This window comes from Lemur catta, chromosome 8 (genome assembly GCF_020740605.2).
Source record: "Lemur catta isolate mLemCat1 chromosome 8, mLemCat1.pri, whole genome shotgun sequence".
NCBI lineage: Eukaryota > Metazoa > Chordata > Mammalia > Primates > Lemuridae > Lemur > Lemur catta.
Window position 1 is genome coordinate 26752700 of NC_059135.1, and position 16701 is coordinate 26769400.

Consider the following 16701-nt stretch of genomic DNA (forward strand, 5'->3'; position numbering starts at 1 on the left):
TTCCACTTTTGAGTAAGAGAAAGATGTAAAAAGGCAATGAATATAGAAATATATTTTTTGGTAAGAAAGCTTAAACAGAAAGAATAATGTAAAGAAAGGATCTTGCATGGAATTTTTTGTGCTAAAATGACTGATTATTTAGAAAAAGGGAATATTAGGACAAAAGGAAAAGTTTTTAGGCATGTTTTGTAGATAGTATGTGCAGGTTGAGATAAAGTTTATAAAAAGGAATTTATTAAGGCATTTTGTATGGGGTCCAGTTGGCTATAATTAAAAAAAATTTTTTTTACTAAAACAAAGATTTCTATAGATATTAATTTACTGTTAATGAAATGACATAAGGTACATCTAATGGGGGAGGTTTTGGTGAGTATAGTGTTTGTGAGCTATTAGGGGTCTTCCATGGGCTTTTCTTTGTTTGGGAAATGAGGTTCCTTCTACTCACTACTTAGGGTTTTAGAAGGTGATTCAGACCACCACTTGGGCCATTTGGCTTCATAATTACTAATATTCTAAAAGAACAGGTCATAGGCACAAGAAAGGTAAGGGTGTCCTAGTACGTAGGCAGAAAACCAAGAGAAGGAGTCTGAGACTAGGCTGGAAAGAATTTGACACAGGGAGGGTAAGCCAGGAGGAGTGTGAGAGGGCAGGGTCACATCCCAGGCCTGAAAGAACAGGGCAGCAAAAAGGAGTCAATTCTCGTTCATTGGAATAGGGTACACAAAGGATTGGATTTGTTGTCAAGGAACAAGCCAAGATCCTGGGGATAGAACTGTTGGTCAGGGTTAGAGAGAGTTTGGCAGTGATACTAAGTGTGAGGCCAAGGCAGGAGGATGGCTTGAGGCCAGGAGTTGGAGGCTGCAGTGACCTATAATTACGCCACTGTACTCCAGCCAGGGCAACAGAGCAAGAGCCTGTTTAAAAAAAAAAATTATTATAATAATTATCTGCAGGAAGGTAATGTCAGGAAATGTTTTCAAGGAAGGTGGCATTTGAATTGAATATTGAAGAACAAAAATAGGTTGCTGGGTCTGGGGTTGGGAGGAAGCTAATGAATTGCTTTTGTATTTTAATTATGCCCTGCCAGATTTCTCAGAAGATTTAAGGTAGGTTGATGAACAGTGATAGACAAGTTGAGCCTGTGAGCTCCTGTTGGTTCCTGTGAGCAACAACAGGATGTTTTGACCTGTTCATTCTAACCAACTGTAATCCATTCTTTCTTTTTTTTTTTTTCTTTAATTTTTCTTTCCTCAGTCGACCTCTGGAGATATGTAATGCAAAGTTTTACATTGTTTCCCCATTTATGATTGTAGCTCCATGAAATGAATACAACTATTCATCTTCTTTCTACTTGATCTTGAATACTACAGAAATAGCACAAATAAAATTGAAGAAGCCAGGATTGTACCCAGTACATTTTGTTTTGATTGAAAATTTGACATTCAAGTCTTCTGAACCCAGGAAAACTGGCCTTGGTAAGAAAAAAAAGGTGGGGGGGGACCCACAAAAGAAAACTTACTTTGGTAGAAATTATAAGAGATAAAATTTGGTATGGACAAAAATAAAGTAAAACTGATTAACAAATCAAATCTTTGTCATAAATGATTATAGGAAAGAATTCAAATTAATTCAAAATAAAGGAATTTCAGTAAAATAAAAAATAAAGCTGAATTGCATTCTGTAGGAAGTTAATATAGAAATTAAGTGGTCATAATCAAGTTTACTCAAAAAGATACCTTTTGGATGAAAAGCCATCCATACTGATATAATTCAGATTACTGTGTTTGCTTTCATAAAGATAGAATCAAAACATCCTTGGGTGCAAAATAGAGGGTCAAAATCTTCAGTGCTTACCTGCGCCATCCAAGTGGATAGATCTAGGAACCAGTTGGAACTCTCTGTCAAGAGCTTGAGAAGTCAGGGCTACAAATACAGATTTTGAAGTTAGCACTGTGTAAGTATTAATCTGTTTTCTTTTGCATCTGCCATGGATTAGTAGGAACCTAAAAAATGCTTGTTGAAGGTTAGATTTTCTCAAGTCAGCCTTACAATCATTATGAACAACGTGTAGAGTCATTCATTTTAATTTAGCAATTACTAAACATTTTACAAAAATGAGCTCTCACAGCTTTGAGAATGATAATCAGAATGAAACTGAGGCCCACCGAGACTTGAACATCTAGAGTATAATCACCTACCAAAAAGTATACTATGACTCATCGATAAGATGAAGTATTTTTGCCTTTATGTTCCTTATCATTCATTGAACTTTTCTTTGTCTTTAAAACATTTTTTTCTTTCTTTTTAAATTTGTTTCTGTAGATTTCCTCATTCTCCATTTAGCAAGGTCATGGAAGATCTAGAGGAAACATTATTTGAAGAATTTGAGAACTATTCCTATGCCCTGGAATATTACTCTCTGGAGTCTGATTTGGAGGAGAAAGGCCACCTGGGAGTTGTTCACTGGGTCTCTCTGGTGTTATATTGTTTAGCATTTGTTCTGGGAATTCCTGGAAATGCTATTGTCATTTGGTTCACGGGATTCAAGTGGAAGAAGACAGTGACGACTCTCTGGTTCCTCAATCTGGCCATTGCAGATTTCATTTTTGTTCTCTTCCTGCCCCTGTACATCTCTTATGTAGCCATGAATTTCCACTGGCCCTTTGGCATCTGGTTGTGCAAGGCCAATTCCTTCATTGCCCAGTTGAACATGTTTGCCAGTGTTTTTTTCCTGACGGTGATCAGCCTGGACCGCTATGTCCATTTGATCCATCCTCTCTTGTCTCATCGGCACCGAACCCTAAAGAACTCCCTAATTGTTGTTATATTCATCTGGCTTTTGGCTTCTCTAATTGGTGGCCCTGCCCTATACTTCCGGGACACTGCGGTGGTCAATAACCACACTCTTTGCTATAACAATTTCCACGAGCATGATGCTGACCTCACTGTGATAAGGCACCATGCTCTGACCTGGGTGAAATTTATTGTTGGGTATCTCTTCCCTTTGCTAACAATGAGTATTTGCTACCTGTGTCTCATCTGCAAAGTGAAGAAGCGAAGAATCCGGATCTCCAGTAAGCATTTCTGGACAGTCCTGGCTGTAGTTGTGGCCTTTTTGGTTTGCTGGACTCCTTATCACCTGTTTAGCATTTGGGAGCTCACCATTCACCACAGCAGCCATTTCCACCAGGTGCTGCAGGCTGGAATCCCTCTCTCCACGGGCTTGGCATTCCTCAACAGTTGCTTAAACCCCATCCTTTATGTCCTAATTAGTAAAAAGTTCCAAGCTCGCTTCCGGGCCTCAGTTGCTGAGATACTAAAGCATACCCTGTGGGAAGTGAGTTGTTCTGGCACGGTGAGTGAGCAACTCAGAAACTCTGAAACCAAGAATCTGTCTCTCCTGGAAACAGCCCAATGAGTTATTACTTTTCCATTAATCAGTATGAGACTTTTGTGTGGGTCCTCTGACAGATGCTTTCAGATTAAATTTGATTCCAAGATATAGAGCTGATCATATTTTTGTTGTTTTTGATTTTAGTCGGTATATTGGCATCACATTTTGTATGGATATAAGACGTAGGAAGGATCAACATAATTTTTTTTCTGCAATTTAAGTGATCTGCATCATTCTTGCTAATTATACCATGGTGGATTATTCACCAATGTTGAAACATTCTCAGTTGTTTTTCTAATCTTAATAACTCTTTAAGAGCCCTAAATCTTAATATTAAATATATGATTAACTCATTTCAAAAATGTTGAAATGTTTGCTTAAATTCATTTTAATTTTGTACAAGTAACCTATTAGACATAGTCTTAAAATGTAACGTGAACACTTAATTTCTGTATTTTATGTAATATATGTATACACATTTATGAATTAAAGTAATAGTTGGTTATCTTAGTTTAAAACACCTGTTCCAATTAACTATTAAAGCTTAACAAACTTCCCCAAAACCTAGTTGCTTAAAACAATAATTTATTATTTGTGATATAGTTCTCACAATTACAATTCTCACAATTCTGAGGGTCAGGAATTCAAACAAGGCACAGAAGGGAGGTTTGTGTCTCTGCTTTGTGATGTCTGGAGCCTCAGCTGAACTGGGATTATGCAAATGTCTGAGGTATGGAATGGCTGCCTGACAGGTCTTCTTCCCTCTCCTTCCCTCCCCACACAGCTGTCCATCCCACCATGGCACTTCATGGTATCCAGACTTCATATATGGCAACTCAGGGCTCCAAGGGACCAACGTGGAAATTTCTAGTCCTCTTAAAGGCTATGACTGGCACTGACACAGTGTCACTTCCACTGTACTGGTCAAAGCAGGCACAGGCCAGCTCAGCTTCAAGGGGAGGGAACATACACTACCAACCTCTCAATGGGAGGAGTGTCAAAAAATTTGCCCCCATTATAAACATTATAAATGTTAATACTTTGGAAAAGTCTGGGTATGTACTATAAACATAAAAACACTGACATTCAGATGTAGATAGGCCTGCCCAATCTCAGAATGATTTCAGAAAGAGAAAACATTTGATGACATATTGATATATTTCTACCATCTATTCCTATATTTATATAGATACCAATATAAGACCAACAAAGTATACCTTTAGGTCAATGACCTCTTCATGGAGCAAATCTGTTACATTTTAGACTGTAATGGTATTTTGACTTCTATTCATTTATTCCTTTAGCAAATAGATGAGTACCTAAGAAGTGTACAGAACAATGGTAGGTAGGTACTGTGAGGGATGCCAAGATGCATAAGGTACTCACAGTTTAGAAAGTGAGATTAAATGTGCGAAAAACAATCCTAAAATAAGGTAGAAAGTAATAAGTGCCAGAAGGGAGTCAAGAAGAAGTGTAGATTGTTTAGAGAGGAAAGAGATTGCATCCAACTGTGGAGGTGAACAAATGCTGGAAATATATGTCCTCGTTTTTGGAGTTTCCTAAAGACCCTGCTCTCATCCCATCTCTACTGGTGTCTTTGTCCTTTCTGAATGCAAACTCTGCCACTCACCACAATTTTAAAAACATATTTCTATAATTTCTCAATTTTCTTTTGAAAGTTATAAAGGGAGCAGTGTTATTTCTTGAATCAGTATCATTTTTTATTTCATCTCTTCTTAATTTCTTGGAAATGCTAACATTAGACCATTTATTGGCTCTGTACTTAACTGTTAGCCCAATGCAACACTCAGATCTGGTTTCAGAAATTATTCCAAAAAATAAAAATGTGGCATACCTCAGCATATCCCAAACTTCTGTCATTCCCAAATTTCATGGTTTCTGCTATATCTAAAATAGATTATGAGAAGGAAAGGAGAGAAAAGCTCATTGTGAGTTTCCAGCTCTTTGTGCAGCCTTTAGCCCTGCCCCTTCCACCACCAGGATTTAAGATATTCCACTCTAGGGTTCCTAGGATCCAGAGAAAAGAGGACCAAAGAAAGAAGAGAGAATTCTGTCAACTCATCCTTAGTTCAGGTAAAGGAAGAGACTCTCAAGGCTGTGGGAGAAAGAGGAAGGCTGAGGAGTAGGAAGGGGATTAAACAACCAAGAATAGAGGGAAATTATGGAGGAGGAGGCGGTCATCTGGACATTATACTTCAGGGCAGGACAGTGCTTCCTGACCTTTGTGAGTCAGGAAGCCATTCAGAGCCCTTTGGCATAGCATCTAGGGCCTGTAAGCTTTCCAAGGGCCTGTGAAAATGTTTGAGACCTTAAAAAATGTATTGGCTCCAGAATAGAAAAGGAAACTTGAAAAGTCAAAATTAATACTTAATCACATGTCCATAAAATATACCTTTATTATAATTAGTCAAATGAAGTATTTGATAAGTAGGTAAAAATTATATTTAATATGAATTTCAATATGTTTCAATGTTTGATAAGAGGACTTGGAGCTTCCAAAAAGAAAAATGGCTGAAGGTCTACAAAGGTTTTACAGGAACTGTGACTCCATTTGAGCATCCAATGAAATTTATGGGTCTTTTCCCCCAGAAAAATGCTTTTAAATAAAATTTCAGGAAGTCCTTATTATACCCTAGGTTAAGAACTCTAGTTTTAATGGTTTTTAAAATAGCTGATTGTGAGGATATAACAAGAATCCACCAGTAGAAAGCAGCAATCAAACAGGATGTAATTTTTTTATTTTCGGTTTGTGGGTTGATCCAAAGAGTAGCATAGAACACCAAGCCTTCGGGTTGGGCACTCCATGCCTTCCTGACAGTTGGAATTAGGTTATATGGAGGGCTCTTCAGGGGTCTAATGACTAAGAACAGGATGCCTGACTGTTCAAGGACAGAGGGGCTGGAGGAGAGGCATACTTTCTACAGGGGCATAAACCCAATGAGATAGATTAAGCTGCTTTTCAGTGGAAGGAAGCTCTTTGAAACAGAGGACGAGTCCCAGGGTCCCCAGAGGCAGGATATCTGGATTTGAGTCATGACTCAAACATCTCCTATCCCTGTATCCTTGGCTAAATTAATTCAAATTTCTAGACCTTAGTTTCCCCCATCTGCAAAATGGGGTAATAATAGTAGTACCTACCACATAGGGTTATTGTGAAAATTAAATGACAATACAGGTAAAGCACTTAGAGCACTGTTTAGCTCAATAAATACTTGATAAACAGTAGCTGGTATTGTACATATTGACTGAAATTCCTGGCACCTTCTGACATAGTAACTGCTCAGTAAATGTTAGGTCATAGCCTCCTCTTGAAGGAATCTAATGATTGCATAGGAAGAATAAGGTAACTACACAAACTCTAAAACAAGAAAGTTTATGAATGCTACAAAATAAGTTTTTTGTTGGGAGGCTACAAGGGGCAGGGAAGGAGTGGGGTGAAAGAAGGGCTTCTTGGAAGAGGTGTTTGAAGTGCTTGAAGAATGACTACAATTTCAACAAGCACAGGTGAGAAAGGCTACTGCATGTAGGCGCAAGCAAAGTTCAAAGGTTGGAAAATGCAGACTTTGTCCAGAAAAGAGAAAATAGTTCCACTTTATAGGGATAGAGTGAGGATAGAAGATTCACAAATTGGTGCCAGGCTTGAATGGTAATCAATAGTTCTTCAATATTCTTACATATGGGCAATAATGTTTTTTCAGGATGCCTATTTAGAAGTGTATGGACATTTTCCTTTGATTTTACTCTACTGAAAGCTCTATACAGGCCTGCCAATGACATTCCAAATGACAGGACCCTCATTTGGGACATTTCCTGAATGCAACTGGCATGATCCATACAGCATATGTAATGAGAAAATATCTGTTTCTCAGTCTCAATTCCCCCCCACCTCTGCTTTTTTTTTTGGTAATTGGTAGGAGCTTTTTTTGCCTTTTTTTTTTGGTCAATTTCCATTTAAAGTTTATTCTTACATGATATTATCTTACCACCCTCCCTAATTGAGAGTATGAAGCAAGGGTTACACTGGTGAAACAGCATTAAACTGTCTAAAAGGGATGAAGAGCCTTCCACATTCTAGTGCCAACACATCATCTGACCGATGAAGATCTGGGTTTGTGTTCCTCCTCATTACTGACTAGTGACATAAACTTACTGAAAAATTTTGGGCAAATAATCTTTCAGAGTTCAATTTCCACATCTGTAAATGGTGATAACAGTGTCTGTCTTATCTCACAGGCTTATAATGGGGTTCAAATTAGACAATGTAAACGAGGCACATTTTTTTTCCTTTTTTACAATAATTACCATTGCCAAATTTCATTTGTTTGAAAAAAATTACATATATCCCCAAACACTGTTGTAACTCTTTGTATTTGTGCCTTTGTTCATAAGTATATATTTTCATAGTGATAGTCAATAAAAACCAAGTGTTTTTCAATGTGATTATAGTCCCTGTTAATTTTAAAAGTAATTAGGTTTACCGTTTCCATTTGATAGGATTGTAACGGTCATTTGATTTCCCCGCTTCCATTCACACCATCCCCAGTTCAAAACTGTCTTATGTTGTTATTCTGTGGTTTGGACATCTCATATAATGAGCCAGCCTATTATTCAAATGCTCCTACAACCTGGCCCCAACGTATGTAATTCCAAACACACACTGCAAAATCCCACCAAACAGATCTAATTGTTTCCCAAGTCTTTGTATCTTTATTCTCATTCTAACATTTATCAATTTATCATTCTGCCTTTCACATGCCCTCCTGCTGCTGGAATTTTTTTTTTTTACACAAATTATTGATTAAGGTTCACCCAGCTCAAGTCTGATTTCTTCAAAAAACTATTCATCAATTCTAACCTTTTCAATTACTTGCTTAATCCCAAAATGACATTTATTCCTATTTTTTTTTTTTTAAGAGACAAGGTCTTGCTCTGTTGCCTAGGCTAGTTTTGAACTCCTGGCCTCAAGCTATCCTCCCACTTCAGCCTCTCAAAGTGTTGGGATTATGGGTGTGAGCCACTGCACACTGCCTTATTCTTAAAAACTTTATGTGTTTGAACTGCCACCCTATAATAATTTTCTTAACTCCCCTTGTACTTTTTGTAGCATCTAACAAAGTGATACTAAATAAATAAGTTTTGAGTTCCCACACTGTGCCCAGCCCTGTGCTAGGGATGCTGAACATGAAAAATGAACAAGGTTTCAGAGTCACTGTAATCACTTACAAGGCATGCAGAAAAATAAAAGGTGGGCTCTTTCTTGTCCTAAGCTTTCTTCCACTCCAAAGCCAGAAACAGAAAAAAAATCTCTTGAGTATACCTATGGCTTTTGAGGCCGTTAGTTTAAAAAGCAGTTTATTCAGGATACTGGCTCACATACAAATGGGTATCAGATTTCCTACTGCAGCATTGCTCATAATAGCAAAAAATTTTGCTTTTAATTTAAAAAGTTAAAAGCAACCTAAAGGTCCAATCAACAGGAAACTGGGTAAATAAGATATGAGATCATGAATTATGCAACTGTTAAAACATCAGGGCTCTCCTAATGTACTGATATGGAATATCCAAGGTATAATTTCCAAGATATCCAAGTACATGTCTGTGGCCAAAATGCAAAATGCAGAACAGTTTGTGTGGTATGCTGCAATCAATCTTATGTTTACAATAGTTTACACATATACTTAGAATGGCTCTGGAAAGACCCAAGAACCTGGTGACACTGGGTTGCTTTTATGAAAGTGAACTGAAAGCCTGGGGAACAGGAGAGACTTCACTGTATACCCTCTTAAATTTTGAGCTGTGTTAATATAGCGCCTATTTTTTAAAATATGAAATTATAATAAAAACCATTAAAAGATATTTTTTATTCAAGGTTGTGGAGTCAAGATTTCAAAATTGTATACTTCATTCATTACTGTAAGATTTTCAAGAAATCTGTGGTTTTAATTGACCATTCAAAATTTTTTTACTACCTTTTACTTTTAAACAAATTGTTTTTCCATAATTAATTTTTGTTAATACTTAACATTGGTCAAGCTATTTGGAAGTCAATCCCTTTAACATGCCACTGATTGTGAATTGTTTTTGATTACCGTTCACTGGTTGCTAGCTACACCTCCATCTTTCCACAGCAGTAAAAACATAATGCGGTATTTTGTCATTTCCAGAAGAATCCTTAGGCTCCCTGGTTCTCCAGAAAAGGAAATGCTGCCCTCTGCTGGCCCTCATGATATTGACAACTGGAAAATTTCCCCCATTTTAGGTTGGGTCTGTCGGACTAAATATTGCTTAGAGATAATTTTATGCAATATATGCATCTGATCAAACATATCTTTATTTTTTTCTTTCTTTTTGAGACAGGGTCTTGCTCGTCTCCCGGGTTAGAGTGCAGTGGCATCAACATAGCTCACTGCAACCTCAAACTCCTGGCCTCAAGCGATCCTACTGCCTCTACCTCTCAAAGTGTTAGGATTACAGGCATGAAGCACTGCACTCAACCTTATTATCCTTATAACATAAAGTTTCCCATATTCAAGGTAGTCACAACATAAAACCAGGTTGAAAGGAAATAACACCGATTCTGTGAAAAAATTGATCTAAAACCATTTAATATCTTTAGTATTTACAAAGACCTTTAGAGATCAGCAATGCCCAAGCTCTAGTTGTTAGCGTAAAAAAAAATTTAGATATAGCCCCAACTGTTAAGATGCAGCTGTTTCCAATCCTTAACATGATCATCACTTAACATACTACCCTCACCTCAGTATTTACCTGCAGCACTGCAGTCAGATTTCCAAATTCAAGCAAAATATCCCACCCTGACACTCAAGGCCCTCATGAACCTTCACAGGAAAGTGAAGCTTATCTAGGAAGCTGGGGAACTAGTTACCTACATAATATACCTCCCAGGACATGCTACTACAAATCAGTCCCAACACTTAGGAGGTTTTGCCTTTACAGTATGATGAGTCATTATTTTAAATTTGCAACATCTATATTGATAAATGGTTGTTTATTCATAATAAATTCTGGGAAGCTGTCCCTAACTGAACTTCCCTCCTCTGGGTTAGGTTGGCCTCTAGTAGTGTTGCTAATCTTATCTCATAACAGTTAAGATTATTTTCAAGTGAGATTTTGGAATTTTTATTTTACAGTCAACAACAAATGCTGGGGGCCAAGGTGGGAGGATCACTTGAAGTCAGGAGTTTGAGAGAGTCTGAGCAAGAGCGAGACCCAGTGTCTACTAAAAATAGAAAAAATTATTGGTCCTTGAAAACCATGGGAGAATAAAAACATCAGCAAAAAAGTAAAAGAAAAAATTAGCCAGGCATGGTGGTATGCACCTGTAGTCCCAGCTATTTGGGAGGTTGAGGATCACTTGGGCCCAGGAGTCTGAGGTTGCTGTGAGCTGGGCTGATGCCACAGCACTCTAGCCCAGGCAATAGAGTGAGACTCTTGTCTCAAAAACAAAAAACAAAAACCCAAGGAATGCCAACTTGAATACGCTGGGTTACAACAAATCATATCACCAGCATCATGCTGAGGACATTATTAATGGGCACAAAATTGTACTACAATCACTAAATGCTGAACCTAATTTTTATTTATTTAGGAATTACACTTCCATTGAATTCTTTCCCTCAAAATGAAAAGAATATATGTACCACCCTCCTGTTTAACAGATTCAAGAGCCAAGGGTTATCTTTCAAGCTTTTATTTAAGTGCAATGATCCAGGATGGATTTTAGATCTTGTTGAAAGCAGCCACGTCCATGGACTGCACGTAGTCCTCAAAAGCAGTGATCTGCTCCTCTAGCATATCAGTTCCAACTTTATCATCTTCAACAACACACTGTATTTGAAGTTTTTTAATTCCATATCCCACTGGAACTAGTTTAGCTAAAAAGAACATTAAGAAAAATCTTAGTTAGAAAAGTCCTGGCAAAGGTTAAAACTATGCAAATTCCAGATGTCAGTTTCAAAAAAAAAAGCAAAGACTAAACTCACAGGAGCCCCAGACCAAGCCGTCTGCTTGAATGCTTCTGACACACTCCTCTAATTTTGCCATATCTGTCTCATCATCCCAAGGTTTCACATCTAATAAGATGGAAGACTTGGCAACAAGTGCAGGTTCTAAAAAGAAAAAGCATTATTCAAATACCAATTGTATTTTTTTACTCTACTCCAAGACACTTAAATCTTCTCAATTTGTTTTAAAATGTACCATCTCCTTAGCCAAACAAAACTGCAGAATACATCTTGTCTGTCACACATATACCCACTTTCTGTTTTGCTAAGAAAGAGGTGTTTAACTGTGTTAACAGTTTCTTTCCCACAGAGGAATGCCACAACTGCTACATAAGAACAGCTGCAGACCAGTAGCTGTGGAAGTTTTATGAAGAACCTCCATGGAACGTCTTAAAATACTGACCTAGTTCAATGAATGCGGAGGAAATTACTTCAGGGTTAAGTTTTGAAAAAGATTACTCTCATTATTATTAAATGAAGTTAACCACAAATTATAAAATGGCCTACTTTTGGCTTTCTTTGATTCATACTGTGCAAGGCGTTCTTCCCTCAGTCTCTTTGCTTCTTCGCTTTCCTGTAAAGAAAAAATTTAATACATTTCACAAAGCTGGCTGTTTCTGTGCTTAAAGCTAGTGGGGTCACCACAAAAAAGACCAGCTTTATCAGAAAAAAGCAAATCCATCACAAGCTCAGCCGAAAGATGGTGATTTGATTTTATTCATCATAGAACCAGTGAGAATGTTTAAAAGGCAGATAAAAGTGAAGCCAGGATTCAAATCCAGCCAATTTGGCTATGGAATCCATGCTTACACAATAATACACTGCCTACCAATTTATTCTCTTATGAAAGATGCCATACCTCCTCATCATCAGATCCAAAGAGATCAATGTCATCATCATCTTTACTATCTGTAGCTCCGTTTCCCGTAGTGTCTTCCATATCAGCAGGGCCATACTTGCCCAAAGCTTTCTTCACTCCTGGCAAGCTTGAAAAAAATTTAAATTCAACCCCTATTAGGCTGGTATAACGTTCTTTCCTAGACAACACACGAGTCAAGTTTCTATTTATCACTAGATCCCTTTTGTAGTAATGATTACACTTTAACACACGCCCAGGTAAATATATGTTCAACTCCTCACCCAACAAACATTAGTACCATGTGAGACATTATATTCAATACTCACTATGATTTACTCTTTCAGTATGAACATTTCTGTTTGAGATTTCATTAAGTATGCTCAGTTCCATTCTTAGTGAACTGGAGTCCACTTCCCCAAACTTCCACCCTTGTTGGCTGTTTCAGAAGGATGGCCAAGGACTGAATGAATGAGCCACCCTCTCACCCTAGAGGTGGCCCCCCCAGGTCAGGGTCGAGGCACATTGGCAGGGCAGTGTGGGGAAAAGTTGAATTGCTGTTGTCCATGTTCTACCTGTTCTGTGAAAAAATGGAGGACTTCAGTCTCTTGGCCTTCTAAGATCACAAAGAAATTTAGCTTACAATATCCCAAAACTAAAGTAGGCTGGGTCCAATTTTGTCATGTGAAAATCGTGATAAAGCGAGAACAGCAGTCTTATTCTTCAGATAGATACAAATATAATTTTACCTGGCCTTTTCCTTTTCATAAGATTTGATGTGATTATACCAACGTAGGGCATGACACAAGTCAGCAGGCGGCGGGCCAGAGATTGCTTCAAATACTGCCACATCTGCTTGTGATGGCACAAACCTGCCGAAGACACAAATATAATTACATACACCTTTTAAAAAATACCAGCATTAAATGACAAACGCTACATCCATCGCATTCATGAGTGGGAATTAGCCCCGGTAGGGTTACCTAAGCTGGTGTAGTTTTTTGTATAAGCTCCTTAAACTCAGAAACCATATGTGCGGGTCGCCGCACTATCCTGAGGAATGTCTGCTACTCTGTAGATCTCAAAGATTGCAATCTCTACCGTAGCTCTACCTATAGGATAACACTTATTAACTGGGTGACAACGTGGAAAAACCTGGTTGAATAAAGTCTAAGTGGAAATAAAACACATTTTAACCCTTCTCCCCTCACAGGCCACTTCCCAGAGGCCAGGCTCGCACCGCACGGGAAAAGCAGTGCTTTCCACCTCGAGGGCCCAGGGGCCCGGCCTCCTTCCCTGCTGTGGCGGCGGACGCTGCGCCACGTGGCCCCGGCCCGGGAAGCTCCCTTGCCGCCCCGTCCCGTCCGCTCACCCCTCGATGTAGCTCTTGTCCGCCAGGTAATCGTTGAGCACCTGGAGGCCGGCGGGGCTTTTTAGGTCTCCGAAACCCATGGCACCGGATGTATGCGAGAGCGGGGCGGCAGCGACAGCGGCAAAAAAAGAGGGCAACCGGACGGCGCCAGGCGCTAAAAGAGGAAAAGGGGCGCGGGCAGGCCCGAAAATTCCTTATATAGACACGGAGGCGTTCCCCTCCATCGCACCCGGCCGAAGGTTAAAGGTCAAAGTACGTTCATATTCTCATTCCTCCACGTACAAATTAGGGGCTCTAAATTAAGTGGCTCACAGATTGTTCCTGGACCTTTCGTTGTGTTTGGGAAAAAATTTAAAAAAGGGGCATTTCTTAAACTCGTACCTCCACGGCTCCCGAAGATGACGAGAACCGCCCCTTGAAGCGCCGGAGATGACCGAAGACGCTCGGCTTTAGGGCTCCCGGTCACTTCCGGCGGAACTGCGGGTCCAAGTTGTCCTCCCCGCCTCCTCTCTACTGCTCCGACCCCCGCCCCGCCCACTGTCAGGCTGACGGAAATTGCCGAACTCAATCTAAGCGGAAAATTGTCGATCTGAGGTTTCTAGTCCCTCCTGGCTTCCCGTTCTCCAGTCCCGGCTGACAGAGTTAGCTGAGGCCGCCATATTGAATAGGCGATCCGGCTTTGGAGGGGGGGTCGTTGTGGTCTAGACAGTTCATCAGGGGAGCCTCGGCGGCTCCGGCGAGAAGGTGAGGTCGTGTTTGGGTGTGAAGGCTGAGGTGCTTCGGCCACCGGTTTATTTCTTGACAGGATTGTTTCCTTTGGCCCAGGCGACTCATTCTCCTCTTGTCCTTGACTGGGCGCCACCTCCCGCCCCGCGGTCTCGGGATGCCCCGAGCCGGCAAGTGAGGGCTGTTAGCTGTGGTCTGTGGTCTGATGAAGCAGAGAGGAGGAGGAGGAGGATCAGGAGGTCCTCGGCAACGCTGGCCCCGAATGCCGGCTTGGAGGCGATCTTCTCTCTGCAAGAAAGTGCAAGACATTCGCCTCTGAGGGGATGAGGCCGTTTTGTTCCAAGGGAGAGGACGTATGTTAGGTGACTTAGGTCTAAAGACTGAGCATGTCTTCCCAAATTTCCATATACCCGATACAGTACATTATTGGTCGCTATTGCCTTAGCAGTCGTTCACGCCTCTGGTTGTTCTTTTTTAGTTTAGTTTTGTCCATTGACCACTTTGGGTAGCACTTTTTATTCCTCTCCCTGATGGGGAAACTGAGAAAAACCACTTTCGGAAAGTTAGCTCAAGGTCGCACTGCGAATAACAAAGCAACGTTGTTTACAAGTTCTCGGGATCTAATGCAAAATTGTGGATCAGACACAACTCTGTTCACACACGAATTGAGAATACAGAAAATGTAACGTGAATTGTTTTTGATGAATGAACATCACGTTCTTTTTGTTTTGCGGAATGTTCTTGTTTTCACCAAGTTGTGCATCTTTAAAGTGGTCTCTATGAGTAACAACCAGGGATTGGACATTCAGTTTACTTAACAAATAGTTATTGAACGAGTCAGAAATGAGTCCATAAAGAAGAATAAAATGGATAATATGACTGGGGAGTAATCAGGAAATTTTAGATAGGCTGGTCAAGGAAAGTCTCCTTGAGAAAAGGCTTTTATGCCACTGAGGCCACAGCTGAGGGAAAGAAGGGAGGGGCTGTGTGAGAACAGCGTGGAAGCCCAGTGACCTGTTAAGAGGCTGTTGAAATAGTAACAGGTGGTAGTATCTTGGGATGGGATGGTACCTTGGACGGAAAGAAATAGATGGATGCAACATGCATGGTGGAGGAGGTGCAGTAGTATATGCAGTGTCCAATCTAGTTTTAGAAATGATTGGTCGTTAACATTATCTAATAGAGATAATTATTTCCATTCCTACTTGGTACGTAACTATGTTTAAAGCACGTATCAAAGTGTTGTAAATCTGTATTCCTTATGTTGGGGCTATACAGTGTTCATTTGATGCTGGATGTCAATGAACAACCTCTTTCTGATTGATTTCCTATCTAAAGTGGGCACTACTTTTGAAGACAAACAAAATAATAGTATTAAAGTTTTAAAATTGTGTAAAATACTGATTGTTGATTTTGAATCTGTTAGTGCTTTAATTCAGCAAATTCAGGTTTACCTTTATATTTGCCATCAACAGTTTTTAATAGGACAGATGCTACTCATTCTGGAACTTGGCAATAAAACTATTGGGTGGTTATTTTCATAAAGTACTGTATTAGGTTTTCAGAAAAGGGAAATGACCAAATTCCTTGTCTTCAAGGAGCTTACTGTCTAGTAGGTACTGAAATTGATTACGAACCCACAGTTTAGTAAATGGAACAATAAAAATATATACACAGTGTGTGTTGGTAGTAAAGAAAAGGAGCACAGATGAAGAGTTCTTTAAAACTGATTGTCAGTGGCCAGTAGTACCTAAATTGTCTTCAGCTTTAACTCATTTATTGAGCTCCTACTAATAGCACATAATCAGGAAGTATTGTTTTCCTCCTGCTCTGTAAAGAACCATACAATTGTTTACCAAATTCACTCTCTAGTAGGTAACAGATTTGATGTCTGCAAATTCAGTATCACAAATTATTAATGAAATTGATGAAATAATGAAAATAGTGAAGTCCGAATTAATGAAGTTTCCTATTGTATATCACCTATGATAAGTATGCAGAATTTTGTGTTTCTAATACATAAAACTTAGTTATATGTACTATTTTCCAATAATGCTGCAACTATTGAAACTTTTTTGTTGTTGAAATTTTTATGTTGATACATTCTAATCATATAATTTGCATTTTAAATACCTTTAAAAGTTCTAAATGATTTTAGATGCTTAGCCCATATGATCAAGTGAATAGACAAAAAGTTTGGTACTTACCCCATATGATCAAGTGAATGGACAAAAAAACCTATAAAATTTCAGGTAACTTTTCTTTCTGTTTGCTTTGTGTGTCTTTAAGTGATGGTGTTTATATAATC

General features: G+C 39.1%; 3 protein-coding genes and 2 non-coding genes across 6 annotated transcripts in view; 2 read left to right on the forward strand and 3 right to left on the reverse strand.

Annotated features, from left to right (window-relative positions):
• The first annotated feature begins 1460 nt into the window (after positions 1-1460).
• On the forward strand, positions 1461-3674 carry CMKLR2 (chemerin chemokine-like receptor 2). The gene is made up of 2 exons (XM_045560260.1): positions 1461-1475; positions 2323-3674. Exon 2 carries the CDS (start codon positions 2351-2353, stop codon positions 3416-3418), a length of 1068 nt encoding a protein of 355 aa, XP_045416216.1. The 5' UTR covers positions 1461-1475; positions 2323-2350; the 3' UTR covers positions 3419-3674.
• A 7436-nt stretch (positions 3675-11110) lies between these two features.
• Positions 11111-14116, reverse strand: EEF1B2 (eukaryotic translation elongation factor 1 beta 2). Its single transcript, XM_045560261.1, has 6 exons — positions 13668-14116; positions 13045-13167; positions 12299-12425; positions 11947-12013; positions 11419-11544; positions 11111-11310 (listed from the first exon to the last, which is right to left on the reverse strand). The coding sequence occupies exons 1-6, from the start codon at positions 13745-13747 to the stop codon at positions 11156-11158; spliced, it is 678 nt and encodes a 225-aa protein (XP_045416217.1). The 5' UTR covers positions 13748-14116; the 3' UTR covers positions 11111-11155.
• Positions 11669-11801, reverse strand: LOC123644249. The gene has a single exon (XR_006737067.1). It is a non-coding gene; the product is annotated as a small nucleolar RNA SNORA41 (small nucleolar RNA).
• LOC123644246 lies at positions 12094-12172 on the reverse strand. The gene has a single exon (XR_006737065.1). It is a non-coding gene; the product is annotated as a small nucleolar RNA SNORD51 (small nucleolar RNA).
• A 14-nt stretch (positions 14117-14130) lies between the features above and the next one.
• Positions 14131-16701, forward strand: part of NDUFS1 (NADH:ubiquinone oxidoreductase core subunit S1) — a 40225-nt gene continuing 37654 nt past the window's right edge. The window contains exon 1 of one of the 2 annotated variants that reach the window (XM_045560263.1): positions 14131-14411. The gene's annotated coding sequence lies outside the window, so the exon portion shown is untranslated. The remainder of the gene's footprint in view (positions 14412-16701) is intronic. The other variant, XR_006736999.1, reaches the window with a different exon arrangement.